The sequence below is a fragment of the Acinonyx jubatus genome, chromosome C1 (genome assembly GCF_027475565.1).
Source record: "Acinonyx jubatus isolate Ajub_Pintada_27869175 chromosome C1, VMU_Ajub_asm_v1.0, whole genome shotgun sequence".
NCBI lineage: Eukaryota > Metazoa > Chordata > Mammalia > Carnivora > Felidae > Acinonyx > Acinonyx jubatus.
In genome coordinates, this window is record NC_069381.1 from 20,771,389 (window position 1) to 20,789,194 (window position 17,806).

At 37.6% G+C, this 17,806-nt stretch overlaps 1 protein-coding gene across 2 annotated transcripts in view; it reads right to left on the bottom strand.

Moving 5' to 3' along the window:
- Window positions 1-17,806, bottom strand: part of EYA3 (EYA transcriptional coactivator and phosphatase 3) — a 96,633-nt gene that overhangs the window by 49,425 nt on the left and 29,402 nt on the right. For both annotated transcript variants that reach the window (XM_015075058.3, XM_015075057.3), the window contains exons 3-6: window positions 14,953-14,996; window positions 10,788-10,867; window positions 4,972-5,038; window positions 2,361-2,497 (exon numbers count right to left, since the gene is read on the bottom strand). In XM_015075058.3, coding sequence (XP_014930544.1) covers window positions 2,361-2,497; window positions 4,972-5,038; window positions 10,788-10,867; window positions 14,953-14,996 — 328 coding nt within the window. The remainder of the gene's footprint in view (window positions 1-2,360; window positions 2,498-4,971; window positions 5,039-10,787; window positions 10,868-14,952; window positions 14,997-17,806) is intronic.

Consider the following 17,806-nt stretch of genomic DNA (forward strand, 5'->3'; position numbering starts at 1 on the left):
TCCTTCTCTCTCTGCCCCTTCCCCACTCACACTCTCTTTCTCTCTCAAGAATGAATAAACATTAAAAAAATATTTTTTTTTTTTTTTAAAGAGAAGGAACATTTTTAACTGCAAACTCAACTCTCAGACACAGACCAAATTTATGAGCACTTCTGAATTAAACAGACCTGGGTTCAATTCTAACCCCAGGCATTTACTTAATTCTATGACCCCAGGCTAGTCACTTGATCCTTCTAACAAGCCTGTTTCCTCATCTATAAAAAGGGTTAATGCTACTACTTACTCCCTAGGACTGTTTTAAAGATTAAACAAGACAATAATGTAAAGTGTGAGGTACTTATTCTCAGCATACTGCACGGTATATAAGGCACTTCATAAACATTAGATAATGTTACTACAATGAGATTTTCTGAAGCTCACTGCATCTGAAATAACAGACTACCAAATCTAGTTTTGGTGCTAATAGGCAGCACTACGATAAAACTGCCAAATCTTCATTAGAAAAAATAGTGTTTTATATTTGAGTGAACACATTTATAAAAAGAAAAAAAAAAGCCATATCTGTAATTTCCTTAATAAATTCTGAGAATATGCCATATCATTCACATTACCCCAACCTAAATCTCTCTCCAATAAGTTTCATATATTACTTAAGTCAATTTAGCTGATTCTCTTCTCTTAGAAATACTGATGGAAGAATTTATGAAACAAGTCTCCCTCATTCCCAAATATAAAACAAAACCAAATTAACAGAAGAGCCTATTTATAAATACTTCTTTACAATATAAAGTTTCCTTCAAGTTTTTAACAAGGATCTATCATACAATTTTCTTTTTTTCTTTAATACAAGGGAAATACAGCGATCATAAAAGATACTACAATATGCACATAGCATTATGTTAGGTATTCCATAATCTGAGTTCAGAGATATAATAGGAGTTTTATTTAATACTGAACGGCAGGAATGACCAACTGTTCAACAATGTCATAAAGGGCTCTGGAATTGATGATAATGAATTTAAATCAAAACAGAAGGTAAAAAACCAATATAAAAATACTTACTTTATACTTGCTAGTTGTTACTAGTTAGCTGTTGAAAAATTAGCTTTCACATACCCACAAAGATATAAGCACAAACATATACTGAGAGTTCTGTTTCCAAAAGGACTGTTCAGTTTTGGCTCGTTACATATATAACAAATTTAAGATTTTGGTAAACTGGCTGATACTGACATGTGTGGAGGCATAGACTTACAAACAGGGAAACAAGAGCTGTTTGTCTTCTCTCATGAAGTTATCAACTACCACTATCATTAAACATAACCCCCATTTTTGTTTCTAGTAGTTTTCAGAAGCCAAGGAGTGCTAACAAGCCTAAAACTAAGAAAGCTGTCACTATCATAAAGACTAGCCAAATGGGCCAGGAAAAGTAGGAATGTAGAAACCAAAGGCAGGCAGCACTAATACATCCAGAATCTGTGGCAATCTGTTTAGATGATTTTTTTAATTTCCAACTAGTTTCGGTAAAGGTTACAGAGATATAATTTTAACACGCTGCACATGTGAAAATAATATAGGATTCTCTCAATTTTCTAAAACTAGTTTCTAGGAAACCAGGGAATGGGCAATAAAGCACCCTACACATATCAATTTACACACACAAAGAAAAATCAGCGCAGATATTAAGCGCTCAAAGAGTTTCAAATTGGCTTCGAGTAAAGCATTCTAATTCGCAGTTCATGTCCAAGATGACTAAAACCAAAGAACAAACTATGCACAAAATAAGGTTATGCAATATTGGGGGTTCTCCTCATTCTAAGATGACTTTTTGGTTCAGCAGAGTAACAATTGATCAGTTTGGGGCAGAGGGAGGAAAGAAGGAGAAACTGACAAAAAGAAAAAAAGAGAGAGAGTAAACTAGAAGGCATATTCTATCTGGATATTTAGATTACCTGGTTTTAGCAAGAAACTGAATCACCTTAAAATGTATTAATTATGCTCACCTAACCATGGTAACATGTTTTATAATAAAGAAACTAATAGTAATTCTTCAAAGAGTTTCCCAAACACTTAAAGATTCCAAGCTTTACAGTCAAGGTTTAGTACCTTGGAAATAGCTAAATGTTAATAGATAAACAAGTGAGTACTGAAAGTTTTAATTTTATTTAACATGCATCAAATATACCATTGGAAAAGTTGCACACCAACTTTTATCACACTTGTAACTGAGTAGGTACTCTGTAAAGAATAACCCATCTTTCAGCATCCTGATGAGCCATTCTTGACTTTTGGGGAAAGATCGAAGTTTTGGGGGGATAAAATCAATAGTCTTAGAAACTGCTTATAATAAGATGCCTTACCAAAAGGAGGTAGTCCATACGTTTGGGTTGCCTGAGGGTAGACAGCATAGGGTTGAGACTGCTGTAGTGTCTGGTACTGAGTCTGCCCAGGGTAAGCAGTTTCCGAAACAGGAACTGAGAGGATATGTGCATAAGGTCTAGAAAAGTTCAAGAAAACAAAAACTTTCATGTGTGATTTATTTTTAATGAATAATAGAGGAAATAGCTAATACCACTAAAAGCAAAGAATCAGCAATGAGGAAACTAACCTTCCACATAAAATGTCTCTTACTATGGCCAGAAAAAACTAATTTTTCCTTTCCAAGTTCTACAATCACCTAAGAAACAATTTTATGGAAAATGTAATATCCTTCCAAGGTCCAATTACCATGCTGTGACCATTTTTGATATACTATATGCAAGGCCCCTTGTGAGATACAAAGACAGATAAACTTATCTACATAGAGAATAAACCCCAACATAACAGAAGACTGGACAGAATGGGATTCACAAATGGCTCTTATTCTCCACCCAGCCCTCTGGGCCAAACTAAGAGGGAAAGTAGGACTTGAAAAAGAGGGTTAGGCTGGTAAAGAAAAAGCAAGCGACCACTACACATCAAAGAACAGGGAGCAGAGGTGGGCCCCAAAATCCCCAGATCAAGTCTACAAAATAGAAGCCAGGTAACTAATAAAATGTGACATGTCCCAGACAGGACTCAGAATCTCCCCACAGACATTCAAGCCAGAATACACCTGCCACTAGTTTCAGCCAACCACATCAGGTTTAGCAGGAATTTGAATTCAGCAGTGGAACTTCTGGGACTTTTAGCTAGATGACCTAGTCATTTCGTCCATGCAATAAAATGGCCCCACATTTTATGCACTGAATTTTTAGATACAAGTTATTTTATTTGGTGAGTTATACTGTACTTATAATGTAATCAAGTGTTTTATGTATCACATAAGTCTTAACAATAAAATACTGTAAGGAAGGGGTGTTTCAGAACAGGAAAGATTTTTTTCCAGCTTTGGGGGAAAGCAAAATGAAGAAAGGCTGTGTGAGCTGAGCAGATAAAATGTGCAGAAATGGGACAGAATGGGTAGTTAAGGAAAAGAGAAAAACCCTGGCAAAGGTATAGAGGAAGGAAAACAAGGGCTTAAACTTGCAAGGACAAGAGATTATATTAAAGGATGTACGTAAAGGGGAGCAGCAAGAAAAAGAAAGACAGCAAAGACCTCGAACACCAGGCTAAAAGAGTTCAGACCAATCGGAAACAACTAGGAGTCACTGAAATTGTTGAGCAAAGAATGACAAGATCAGAGCTGTTCTTTAATAAAGACTAATTTGACATTGCTTTGTAACATGGATTAGAAGGGGGAGAAAGTCAAAATAGAGGTTCGGTTAAAAAATAGCTATAATGCAATGGTTCATGTAAGTGCTAAAGATGTCTGAATTAAGATAGAAGGCATAGCAAATAAGGTGTTCTGAACGCAACAGGTATGTAAATATTTTTTGAGTAGGCAAATGAATTTGGAATATGCAACATATTTACATCTATTCTTCCTAGTCAGATATGAGACCAAGAAATAGCTCAGGTTGTAGTTGTGAATCAAGTCACATGGGAAAAATTTTAAATCTTGGTGACTTCAAATGACTGATCTCCAGATATGCTAAATATCACAATATCCTTTTTTCGTATAGTGTCTTTATAGCTCAAAGTATTTTCTTATCTCCTTCATAATGATCTCAGAGAATAATAAGTTCAGTCATTTCACAGAAGAAAATCACATGAAAATGACTGGCCCAAAGGTGCTCTTAGTATTCCAGATCAGATTAGAATTTGAAGAACTCATTGAGTTGAACTTTTAGTTATTTCTTAACTGATTAAAAATTCAAAAGGTAAAAATGGGCACAAAAAGGAAAAAAAATTATCAGTTTTCTTTTTTTAACAGTCCCATGGGTATCACACACCTCTGTTACCAATTTGTTTGTGTTCTGCCTATGTAAGCACCTGGGAATTCATCCTACTTTAATAACACACCCATGTATATCAATTTATGTGCAGGCTCACCCTTTATTAACACACAATTGGTAGTCTGGCATATGCACGGTTCTGCACCTACTCATGCCGGAGATGATTAACTTATGGATCTTAAATGCTGATCTTACCTGTTGAAGGCCCAAAATGTTGCCTCTTAGTGACTGCAACCCACTAAGCCTAACTTCAAGCCTAGTTCTACTTTCAGGACATTCCTAAAACAATTAAGCTGAGAAGTCCCGCTAGAAGACTGGCTTGAGCTGTGTTTATTGATTTATCAAGGTAGACGAAAGCGAGAATGATCAGAGGTCAATCAGTATTATGCTTTGATAACTAACAGTATTTTCATTTTCAGTGACTATTCACTTAGAGCAAGCTCCTGGGCAACAGTGATCTATTCCAGGCAACTATCTACTTTTTCCAAGTATGTTACAGAGACTCTACATTTAGAGGGAATAAAAAAATTGGTGTAGGAACAGAAACAAGAGAGGTGAAATTAAGTTAAATGTCAACTTAATAAGCTAAGTATCAAATTAAATTTTGAAATGAACCTAAAGGCATATAGATTTTTGAAATAATTATTGAACTTACTTTGCAGAATACATTTGTGAGGTATAATCATTGGATGAGCGAGGGATGTAATCGGTGCATGTCATAACTGAAAGAAAGATATCACCAGGTAAAAAGTTAGAACATTCCAAAAATGAAATGAGAAAACCACATATCTCACTGTATAGTCTTTCAAATAACAGAATACAGCTTGGACATCAGAAATTGAGGAAGACTATGCAATAGAAAATACTTCTCTCTTACAGTAATGGGTTTAGAGACTTTTAGAGACAGTGAAAGAAGCCAGAATGTGGGGGCTATGGAAAAGAGCTGAAGGTTAGTTCCAGCTCATCTCTAGCTTCATCCATCACTGAGCTAAAACCACAGATGAAGCAACCTCCTAAGTGTTCACTGTATTCACAGGCAAACTTCAAAAGTAAGATCCAGATCTAAGAAACCACAATGTATTTCTTCAGCTTGTTCATTCTCTGGGTGCTTCCACTATTCTGAGTAAAAGGCCCTAAGAATGACTTGCAGGAAGACAGATTAGGGGGGAAGTACCCAGTTTTATTAGAAAACTGTTGCTAGTGCTGTGTATAATGCAGCAAAAGATGCAAGTATGCTTCTATACCACTATTTTTTCAGCTTTGTAGTTAAGGCTTTAAGTTTGGCAAAGCAAAGACAGATCCGAGGAACTGATGTGATTCTCTGATGAACCATCAAGTAAAGAGACTTTCACAGCTAGTGTCCTCTTTGACCCCCATGACTTCATCTAAAATAGCTTCTGTGAAGGCTGGACCCTCATGATTTCATCTGTAAATATTCAGCTCAAGTCTGACAGGTAGCAGAATCCTATTTATTAGGCACTATTTCAGGCCATGTTGTAGACAGAATTATATGATAAAGAACTTGTACCAGGCCCCTGAACTGTCCAAGAACTTCCTTTAACATCTATAAAGGAGGTTGCTCTATTATGGGGATTAAGAGTAAACCAACTAACTTTACATCTAGCTGGGTTTCCCGAATGTCTGAAGTAAAAAGGGAACTCTGGTCATGATGAGGGGCCAATTCATGCCCAACAGTGAGACAAATCGACATCTGTGAGTTAGGCATAAAAGATCTTATCCACTGTCATTGTTCAAGGTCTTTAAAAATACTGGAAATTAGGGGTGCCTGGGTGGCTCAGTTGGTTGGGCATCCGACTTCAGCTCAGGTCATGATCTCGTGGTTCGTGAGTTCGAGCCCGCGCCGGACTCTGTGCTGACAGCTCAGAGCGTGGAGCCTGCTTCAGATTCTGTGTCTCCCCCTCTCTCTGCCCCTCCCCTGCTCGCACTCTGTTTCTGTCTCTCAAAGATGAACAAATGTTAAAAATTTTTTTTAAAAGTAGTTACTGTTGCAGATCACATTCATCCATAATCATTTTGACAAAAATGAAGGAGATCTCAATTAGGTCTAAAGTTCTTACCATCCATCACATAAAACATAATTTCATTTGAATTCTGCATAATGGTTCCTTCTCTGCTGACAAGTACTTTCAAAACCCCAACCCCTCTCCTCCTCTAATTTAATTTAATTCTCGAAGAGATTGACAAAACATCCTGGGAGATTTAGGTTCAATATTAACTTCTCTATAGAATGAATGAGGCTTTATCTTTGCTGGACTTAAGAACCATGAAAGGATTATAAACAGTCAAGGCATAAGCTGCTATAATACTAGAATAGCAGCAGTGAAGATGAGGCGCAACCTTGAAACATATTCTGAAGGTAAAACTAACAGGACATTCTGATGGATTTGTATATAAGGAATGAGGAAAACAGGGGAATACAGGATAATTCCTATGTCTTCAACTTGAACAACTAGAGGGACGATGAAACCACTTCCTAAAATGGGGAAGTTTGGGACAAGAGGTTTGATAGGGGCTAAGGGAATAAAATACTTTCACACATTTTAAGTACGAATTTCCTTTCAGATATCTAAGTGGAAATGTCAAATAGGCAGTTAAATCAGGGGAGAGGTCAGACTGGAAATAAAAATTTGGAATTCATTAACAATGTATACAATATTTGTTTTATTTTTTAATGTTTATTTATTTTTGAGAGAAAGCGCAAATGAGTAGAGGAGGGACAGAGAGAGGGAGACATAAGGTCCAAAGTGGGCTCTATGCTGTCAGTGCAGAGCCCGATGTGGGGCTCAAACTCATGAACCGTCAGATCACGACCTGAGCTGAAGTCGGATGCTTAACCAACAGAGCCACCCAGGCACCCCAACAATGTATACAATATAATAATGTAATGGATGAGAGGATGCAGAAAGAGAAAAGATGGTGGACTCAAAATAAATCCTGAAGCCCACCTACATTCGGAGTTCAGACAGAGGAAGAAGGGCCAAGAAAGGAGAAAGGCGGGAGGAAAAATGGTGAGGCAGAATAGGAGAAGAGAGAAACATGCACTAGAACTAGTACTCTCACAGTAACTGAAAATAACTGATGACCTTGACAAGAGCAATTTCATTGGAAGAGTGGTGACAGGAGCAAAATTTGAGAGGGCTGAAGAATTAATGGGAGACAAGAAAACAAAAGGGCAACTCTAGGGGCTCCTGGGTGGCTCAGTCGGTAGAACGTCCGACTTCGGCTCAGGTCATGATCTCACAGTCTGTGAGTTCAAGCCCTGCGACGGGCTCTGTGCTGACAGCTCAGAGCCTGGAGCCTGCTTCGGATTCTGTGTCTCTCTCTCTCTCTGCTCTTTCTCTCTCTCTCTCTCTCTCTCTCTCTCTCTCTCTCTCTCTCAAAAATAAACATTAAAAAAAAAATTAAAAATAAAAAAAAAAGAAAAAAGAAAAGAAAAGGGCAACTCTTTCCAGAGGTTCCAATGGGTCATGGGACAAAGAAAAGGCATGAAACTAGTGGGGAATGCAGAACCAAAGGAAGATTTTATTTGTGTTTTAAGACCACAGATACTGGGTCATGTCTCTTTACTGAGAGGAAGAATTAAGAAGAGAAGAAGAATGTGGGGCACCTGGGTGGCTCAGTCAGTTAACCATCCAACTCTTGATTTCGGCTCAGATCATGATCTCACAGTTCATGGGACCAAGCCCTGTACTGGGCTGTGTGCTGACAGCGTAGAGCCTGCTTGGGATTCTCTCTCTGCCCCTCCCCCACTTACGTGCACATTTTCTCTCTCAAAATAAATAAACTTAAAAAAAATGTTTAAAAGAAGAGAAGAAGAATGTGATGATACAGGAGTGGTCTTAGGGGAGGGTAAGAAGGGATTGGACACAGAGCACAAAAGGTCTTACCTCTGGAGCAAGAATACTATTTCCATTCTGATGAGAATGAAGCAAGAAAACACAGGTACAAACACAGGTAGGCTTGAAGATTTCGTGGTAGAGGGATGATAAGGGGGTTTCTTGTCTGACAACTGCTATTTGCAAAGGAGCCATCAATTAAGGATGAGGAAAGGTGAGTGAGGGTATAGGTACTTTAAGAGGAAAAGAGGTGGGGCGCCTGGGTGGCTCAGTTGGTCAAGCGTCCGACTTCAGCTCGGGTCTCGATCTCGCGGTCCGTGGGTTCGAGCCCCGCGTCAGGCTCTGGGCTGATGGCTCAGAGCCTGAAGCCTGCTTCCGATTCTGTGTCTCCCTCTCTCTTTGCCCCTCCCCCATTCATGCTCTGTCTCTCTCTGTCCCCAAAATAAATAAACATTTAAAAAAAAAAATTAAAAAAAAAAAAAAAGAGGAAAAGAGGTGTGAATTACCAAAAGGTAAAACTCATTAGGGAAATGGGGAAATGCAATAGGATTTCTAAGCATGATGGGTGCCTACTTGAGGCGTTGTAATAAGTCAACTAGGTATATAATTTAGCCAATATTTAGCTATTTGAATACACTATGGAGAAGATGGGGAGTTATATTAAATTAGCAAGAAGGGTTAGCAAGGAGAGGCTTTGCAAGAAGGCTTAGCAAGAATAACTCAAGAGGCAAAGTTACTGAAGGTATCTGTAATAGAGTTATTATAATAAAGAGCCACAGAATATCTGCTGAGTAAAATGGGACATCAAGGCAGGCAGATGTGATGATGGGTACTGACTGGATAAGTCATCTACATGGATTTTGAAATCACTAAGAACAGTAAGGGTTTGGATGGAGAAGAAAACAAAGATCTAGTTTTTAAAGAGCAAAATGACTACGAGTTCAGTCTAGGGTAAAAAGAAAGGTAGGGGGAGGCATAAATATAGACTTCAAAGGAACTAGAGTTTTTGAAGGAAAAACGAGAAAAATCATTTAGAAGCAGCAAGAGATTCAACTTAATTCCTGGCCTTCGAATATAAAAGGAACAGGTTTATTTCTTGGGGATGAGTGGGACATTAAAAAAATTAGAGAGACTTTTCACTGATTAGAGCAGTTTCCCACAGAATGAACAGTTTCTCACATGCATCAGAATCACCTAGCTATCTTCTTGAAAATATAGATTCCCATCCACATCAGATCTATTGAATGTGATAATCTATGAAAATGAGGCTGGAATTCTACACTACAAATAAGCACTCCAGATGATTCTTAAGTATGCTAAAAGTTTGAGAACCACTAGAATAATATATACAATTCAAGACATATCATTTTCTAATATATGGAAGTATGTAAGGTTAAGCATAACCTGTTAAGAGAAGAAACATCCCCTAAACAAGTATCTTGTTAAAGAATACAATAAAGAATACAAATTTAGGGGCGCCTGGGTGGCGCAGTCGGTTAAGCGTCCGACTTCAGCCAGGTCACGATCTCACGGTCCGGGGGTTCGAGCCCCGCGTCAGGCTCTGGGCTGATGGCTCGGAGCCTGGAGCCTGTTTCCGATTCTGTGTCTCCCTCTCTCTATGCCCCTCCCCCGTTCATGCTCTGTCTCTCTCTGTCCCAAAAATAAATAAACGTTGAAAAAAAAATTTAAAAAAAAAAAAAAGAATACAAATTTATTCTTTTAAAGTGTGTGGTAAAATATGGAGGGGCAATGAGATTTAATTTCAGGGAGCACTATTTGCCCTATGGAGGCAATCTGGAGGAGTATGTGGGTATGCCAGAGAAACTTACATCTCTGCAAGAATAAATCAGAACACTCTACAAACTTTTGTCCATGCATGAATGCATCTGTTCTATCAGAGAAAGTAGGCTGGTAAGTGGAGGATGTATCTTATTGAGCTGGATCTCCCTTAGGGCCCACTATTAATCTCGGGTTCTGAGGGGATTACTTTTCTTTTTTGGCATAAATTGACAGGTAGAATCATTTGGTTATTAGAAAGGTGGAAAAACATCAAAACCTCCAGAAGAGCAGTCAGAGGTTGGCCTACAAACTTTTCTGATGGTAAGGCATATTACCTATAGAACATCCAACTTCTTTTTTTTTTTTTATTTTTTTTAATGTTTATTTATTTTTGAGACAGAGAGAGACAGAGCATGAACGGGGGACGGGCAGAGAGAGAGGGAGACACAGAATCCGAAGCAGGCTCCAGACTCTGAGCTGTCAGCACAGAGCCCAACGCGGGGCTTGAACTCACAGACCGTGAGATCATGACCTGAGCCGAAGTTGGAGGCTCAACCGACTGAGCCACCCAGGCGCCCCAAGAACATCCAACTTCAAAACAAAAATAAAGTCAAGTGTGACTCCTCAGGTAAGTGGATTCCATGCAATTTTGTCCCTCAGCTGGTATGTCAATAAAGTTTATATGGGAGCACGGGGATGAACACACACACACACACGGAAAGGAAAGGCTTCTGTACATATGAGACAAAAAAGGCAGTCAGTGAAAACCAATTATAAAAGAACAGCATTACCTATAGGAATACCTCTTCCATCATGCACAGAATATAGTACTTACTTTCCTCTGACATGGTAAGGTTTGAAGCAAGGCTTGAAGTTTCAGGTTTCTGATCACTGACTTCAGGGCTGCTCACTTGACTGAGAGAACCAAAATGAATACATTAGTCCCTCATGGACTTGCTGCATTGCTTAAAGTGATTACATCAAACCCATTTCTTCCTAGGCTATACAAGTAGGAGGCAAAGTAAGTCTTCCTCGTGGTATTATTATTATTGGTTTTAGCAGCTACCTGAAGAGCTAGGGTCAAGGGTAGTGTACCCTCAGCATGTGACTGTTCTTTCTCATATCACTAGACCCCTTCTGCTTTCACATCATTCAGAAATTCTAGCTAAGTTATAGGCAAGTCAGAGTTTTTCTAAAGACCATGTGGTAGGGAAAAAAAAAAACCACCTCCACAACACTTAAAACTGCACTGTTGCTTTGTTTCCAAAGTTCCACAGGGAAGTAGAGAGATGTCTGATTTCAGAAAGTGATTCTCATAATCACTTGAAAAGTTTTTTCAAATTACATATGCTTGCTTCCCAGAAGGGGATTCTGAACCTTAAAATGGCTCATTCTGCTATATTTTTCTTCTCTAATTAAAAAATGTTTTTCTAAATTTGTTATCATATCCCAGATGGAACAATACCTTTTTTTTTTTTTTAAGTTATAAGGGAAATTCAGAGAAAATGCAAAAGGTAAATCACATAAACTGGAAGAACAAGTCATTATGTCACACACTTTAATGTTGGCAAGATTCTCACTGAAATTCTGGAATGGAGATTTTATTAACTAACTCCCTCTTCCTTCTACTTTACTTTCCACTCTTTAGTTATTCCCTCAACTACCAGGTTAGCATAATGATTAAGACTACAGATTCTAGAGCCAGACTGCTTGCGTTCATATTCCACTCTGCCAAAACTAGCTTAATGACTTTGGGTACTTCTTTGCACTCCAGTTTCAACTGTCAAAGAGGGATAATAATAGAGCCTAACTCATAGGGTAGTGTAGGGATTAGTTAATATATAAAAAGTACTGAGAGACTAGAACACAGACAATTTAACTGTAGCCATTATTATTATATTACAACTTCTCCCCAGCCCAGACATCCTTTCCATATTCGTGTTTCCTAGAAAGAAATCCACTTTGCTATTCTACACTCTAGGGAGAAGTAGAGGACACTGTACGAGAGGCTCCATATATCTGGAAAGGTAAGACTGACTAATAAAAAACAAGAATAGTTTCTACGCAGCAAAACTTTTAAAATAAATGTTATTTATATTAAAAATACACAGCATCAAAATTTTTAATGTTTATTTATTTTTGAGAGAGAGAGAGAGAGAGAATGAGTGGGGAAGGGGCAGAGAGAGAGGGAGACAGAGAATCCAAAGCAGGTTCTGCACTGTCAGCAGAGAGCCCAGTGCAGGGCCTGAACTCACAAACCATGAGATCATGATTTGGGCTGAAGTCAGATGCTCTACCGACTGAGCCACATGGACACCACCACAGCATCAAAATTCTTAAGGCTCTCATATCTTTTCTGAATGGACCACTAATATTCAAGTGTAATATCAATATAGTTTTTTTTTCCTGGTATATTCTGAATGTTCAAACAACTTTTCCTCAAATGTAATTAACTTTTTATTTATTTTTAAAAATTTTTAAATGTTTATTTATATTTGAGAGAGAGAGAGAGAGAGAGAGACAGAGAGCAAGCAGGGGAGGGGCAGAGAGAGGGGGAGACAGAATCCAAAGCAGGCTCCAAGCTCTGAGCTGTCAGCAGGGATGAAACCAAGAGTCGGATGCCCAATTGGACTGAACCACCCAGGCGCCCCTAGTACTTTGTTAAATATTTAAAATTTTAGATCTAGGGGCGCCTGGGTGGTTCAGTAGGTTAAGTATCGGACTCTGGCCCAGGTCATGATCTTGCAGTCTGTGAGTTCGAGCCCCACATGGGGCTCTGTGCTGACAGCTTGGAGCCTGGAGCCTGCTTCTGATTCTGTATCTCCCTCCACTTGCACTCTGTCTGTCCCTCTCAAAAATAAACATTAAAAATTTTTTTAAAAATAAATAAAATTATTAAATCTAGAAAAATTATGTACTATCTCAACATTTATTTTCACAGTTATATAAACATAAATTTTGCTTAATAGTTGTGCATGGGGAAAAAAAAAAGATGTTCTCAAATAAAAGGACTTCTCCCTATAAAAAGCAAAAACACCCAAACTCTTCAAAAAGTGAGGAGCATCACAAATGCTTGATTCTTATTCAGTAGAACTCTTGTCAATAATCAACACAGGGGCACTTGGATGGCTCAGTTGGTTAAGCATCCGACTCTGGTTTTGGCTCAGGCCATGATCTCATGGTTCATGGGTTCGAGCCCCATGTCAGGTTCCATGCTGTCTCTCCCTCTCTCTCTGCTCATTCCCTTCTCTCTCTCGCTCTCTCTGATAAATAATCAACACAATCAACCAATAATGAATAAACAAAATTAGGTTTGGATGTACAATGGAATATTATTCAGCCTTAAAAAGGAAGGAAATCCTGACACATGCTATGACATAAATGAACCCTGAAGACACTGCACTAAATAAAACAAGCCAGTCACATAAAGACAAATACTGTCTGATTCCACTAAAAGGAGGTACTCAGAGTAGTCAAAATCACAGAGACAAAGTAGAACAGTGGTTGCCAGCAGTTAGGAGAACAGGGAAATGGGGAACTATTATTTAATGAATACAGAGTTTCAGTTTAGGAAGATGAAAAAAGTTCTAGAGATGGATGGTGGTGATGGTTGCACAACAATGTGAATATAATAATGCCGCTGATTTATACACTTAAAAATGAATGAAGTTTATGTTATATATATTTTATCATAATAAAGAAACTGAAGGAGAGAGAAGGGATAATTATAGGAAAAGACAAAGGTGGTAGGTTCCATAATATAACTGGAAGGATCAGCCTTAGATATAAGCAGAGGAATTAACTTCAGAGGATAGGGTAAAAGAGAATATTGTAGAGAAGCAGATAAATGGGTAGATGTGGTGACAGACAAATGAGATAGTTTCTATCTAAATGTTTCTAAGTTCTCTTTGAATTAGGGAGCAAGATCCCCAGCTGGGTAAATGGGAGCAAAGTAAAGGGCAAGAAAGATGAAAGGAAGGGGAGGAGGCAGGAGGCAAGGAGGAAGGGAGGGAGGGAAAGAAAGATGATTTTACAGCCTAGGATAAAACACACTAGGAAGGGTGGCTGGACCACCAGGAGTGCTTAAGTGCCTGTTTGCGATGTAATCATAAATGAAAACAGTTTTGTGTTTTTCTCTGACAATGTTCAGGTGACTGGAAGTAAGAATGGAATAGGTGAACAGGTGGTCTACCCAGGGTTGTGGTTTTGCTAAGGAAGCATGACACAGGGGAAAAGGAGAACAAGGTAGAAATGTTTGCAAGGGACTGATTAATAGATCTTATAATTTAAAAAGCATAAGAAAAATATTGAAATCTTTGTGGGAAGCGTCAATGGGTAAGAGTGAAAATATGATAGCTCATTTAACGGAAAATACACAGGAAGATATCACATGGCTAGTGTGGCAGTAGTATAAATGAGCTGGAATGGAGTGTGTGGTACTAAAAGAGTAGGATTCTGGAAGTTCAGATGTTAGAGGTGGTGCAGTTACTGGTTCATAGACAAACAGAAGTAAGGACTGTGGAAAACTGAAAACTATGGTGTTATGGAAGCCGGAGTATGAGGGGCAAAGAAGCTGTCTCTTATCTACAGGGAGTGGAGCTAATGATTAAGGCATCCCATGTCCATTTGGTGATTAATGCCAAATCCTTTGGATTTCCCTTATTTCTGCTTCTTTTTCCCATTTTGTACCCTCTACATCTGACTGAAGAATGTTCACCATCATGTCTCTTCCGTATATTGCAGGACCTGATAGATAACATGAGTTCAGTACAAATTCCTAAACAAATAATGAATGAATAAGACAAAAATCAGCACTTATTTGTTTCAAGGACAAACCAGTGGAAGGATATTTTCACCTTAAACTAAATCATTTCAAAACCTAAAGACTGATGCTAAAATTCAAAACTAGAGTAGTCAACCCAAAATGTACCCATATACTTATAAATAGCAGGTGAAAAAAAACTAAGTAGATCATTAAAAAGAAATTCAACTTTTCATACCTTAAAGTTTGCTCTCCTGATTCCTGCATCTTGGCTTTTTTCACCTGCAAAAATAAATATACAAAGGCATCAATATAGTGCTCTGTTTCTGAAATCATCTACCTATTCAAATGGCAGGCTGATATTAACTAATAATTTACAGGGTAACTATTCCATTTTGTTTTGTTTACATTTATTTAATTAACCTTTGTTATATTTTAGAGTTAGACATGGGCTTCTTTGTTTTTCACATGAGCTCTTTCTTTTCAATGAAAAAATTGTTTTTCAGATTCAAGGTAAAATGTTTACCAGGATTTTTACTCAAGATACAATGTTTACCAGAGTAAAGTATCCAAACTTGGGTACAAATTAGTTGGTTTTAAATTTTAACAGACTCATAATTATATTATCAAACAGTAAGTATGGCATATTCAACAACATCAACTCATTTATTACTTTATGAAACAGAAATGTCTTTATACTTAAATTACATGCCAAAAATAAAGATAAATTCTTATCAGGTTATGAGTAATTTAAAAAATATTCTTTATGCTATTCTGTTTTATTCCAGATTTTCATCTGTTTCTAATTCATTCTGAGGTAAAAGCATTTCCACTGAAACAGTTTAAGAATCCCAAACAGAAGATCAACAACATTTAACAGTACCAGTGGATTTCCTTGCTTTCATATATATTACAAAGAATCTGATTTTAGAGTTCTCTGATTAGAATAACTAGTCACAGTAGAAACATGCTTAGTATGCTTAGCCATACAAAATTACAAAATTATGGATTGAGAGTATCTCAAGCTAATAAAAAGCTGAAAATCTACTAAATAATCTTAAACAAAAATATCAGGTGGGAATATAGCTATTTAATATGATTAAATTTAACATTTCAGACATTGTTTGCCTTGATTTGGGCAATTATGTCCCCCTGTAAACCAGAGATAGGAAGCATCCGCTGCCTGGCATTCCAAGCAGGTAAACTAACTAAAAAAGATACAGACAGATATTACAAAAGTACGGGTTGAAACAGTACAATCCAGAAACCGAATGTAAAATAGTGTAGCTACTTTGGAAAAGTTTAGTAGTTCCTCAAGGGATTAAATACAGAGTTACCATATAATCCAGCAATTTGACTCCTAGCTATATAACCAAAAACCAAAAAAACAAACAAAAAAAAAAAAGGAAAAAGAAAAAAAAAGAAAGAAAACATATGTCCAGCAATGTTCCTAACAACATTATTCAAAATAGCCAAAAAGTGAAAACAACCCCAATGCTCATGAATAAACAGATAAATGGATAAATAAAATGTTAAAATAATGATAAATAAAACAATGAATGATAAATAAAATAAATTCATACAGTATTATTCAGCAATAAAAGGGAATGAAGTACTGGTACATAATATATGCTGCAATGTAAATGAACCCTGAAAAGATTATGCTAAGTGGAGAACGCCAATCACAAAGAACCACATAATGTATGATTCCATTTACATGAAATGTCTACAAACAGGCAAATTTTTAGACAGAAGTTAGATCAGTAGTTACCTAGGGCTGCAGGGGATGAGGGAGTTGGGGGGTGGCTACCAATGGGTATGGAGTTTCTTTTTGGAATGATGAAAATGTTTTAAAATTGATTCTAGTGATCACTAAAAAACATTGCGAATATATTAAAAACCACTACTTTACGGGGCGCCTGGATGGCTCAGTCGGTTAAGCGTCCGACTTCAGCTCAGGTCACGATCTCGCGGTCCGTGAGTTCGAGCCCCGCGTCGGGCTCTGTGCTGACAGCTCAGAGCCTGGAGCCTGCTTCTGATTCTGTGTCTCCCTCTCTCTCTGACCCTCCCCCGTTCATGCTCTGTCTCTCTCTGTCTCAAAAATAAATAAACGTTAAAAAAAAAAAATTAAAAAAAAAATTAAAACACTACTTTAAAATGGATATGTCGGGGCACCTGGGTGGCGCAGTCGGTTAAGCGTCCGACTTCAGCCAGGTCACGATCTCGCCGTCTGTGAGTTCGAGCCCCGCGTCAGGCTCTGGGCTGATGGCTCAGAGCCTGGAGCCTGTTTCCGATTCTGTGTCTCCCTCTCTCTCTGCCCCTCCCCCGTTCATGCTCTGTCTCTCTCTGTCCCAAAAATAAATAAACGTTGAAAAAAAAAATTTTTTTTTTAAAATAATAAAAAATAAAATGGATATGTCAATTTTTTCTCAAAGCTTTTATTTAAAAAAAACGATATAATCTTACGGGCATGTTATAACTGAAGATAACATAAAAAAAAAAGAACCAATGGCAAATTTGTGAAATCAGGGTTCTATTTGTACCTCTGCTAAAAAAAAAAAAAAAAAAAAAAATCATGCCTTAAAGGAAAGGAAATATCCATGTTTTGTTTCAAGCATTTTCTTACTCTGATTTTTCAGATGATCAAGGCTGGCTTTGCACTGATGTCTCTAAGTTTTAGGCTTATGGTATAAAACTGCTATTAGTCTGGAGGAACAGAACTCATTTGAAAGAAGTTAGGTACTTGCTTATAAATATGGGAATAAAAACATTTTTAAACTTTGAGGTATGCTATCCTTTACCTAAGTTTATCCTCCTTGATAAAGAAGACACAAAAGAAATCAGGGTGTTGAGTCAAGAAGTTGTCTCTTCACCACCTGTTCTACCTCTTCTTCTCCTTCCCCTCCAAGTCCAAAACACAATTTTAAAGTCCTTTTTATTGTTCTCAAAAATGGTTCCCAAGCTACAACTCCTGTTCTACATCCTAGCCTGGAGAGTATACTATGGTTATAAAGCATTTGCCACTTGTGTTGTCTACAGTAAGCATTAGTAATTTCTTTTTAACATTTTAATACAAAAGGCATACATGATCT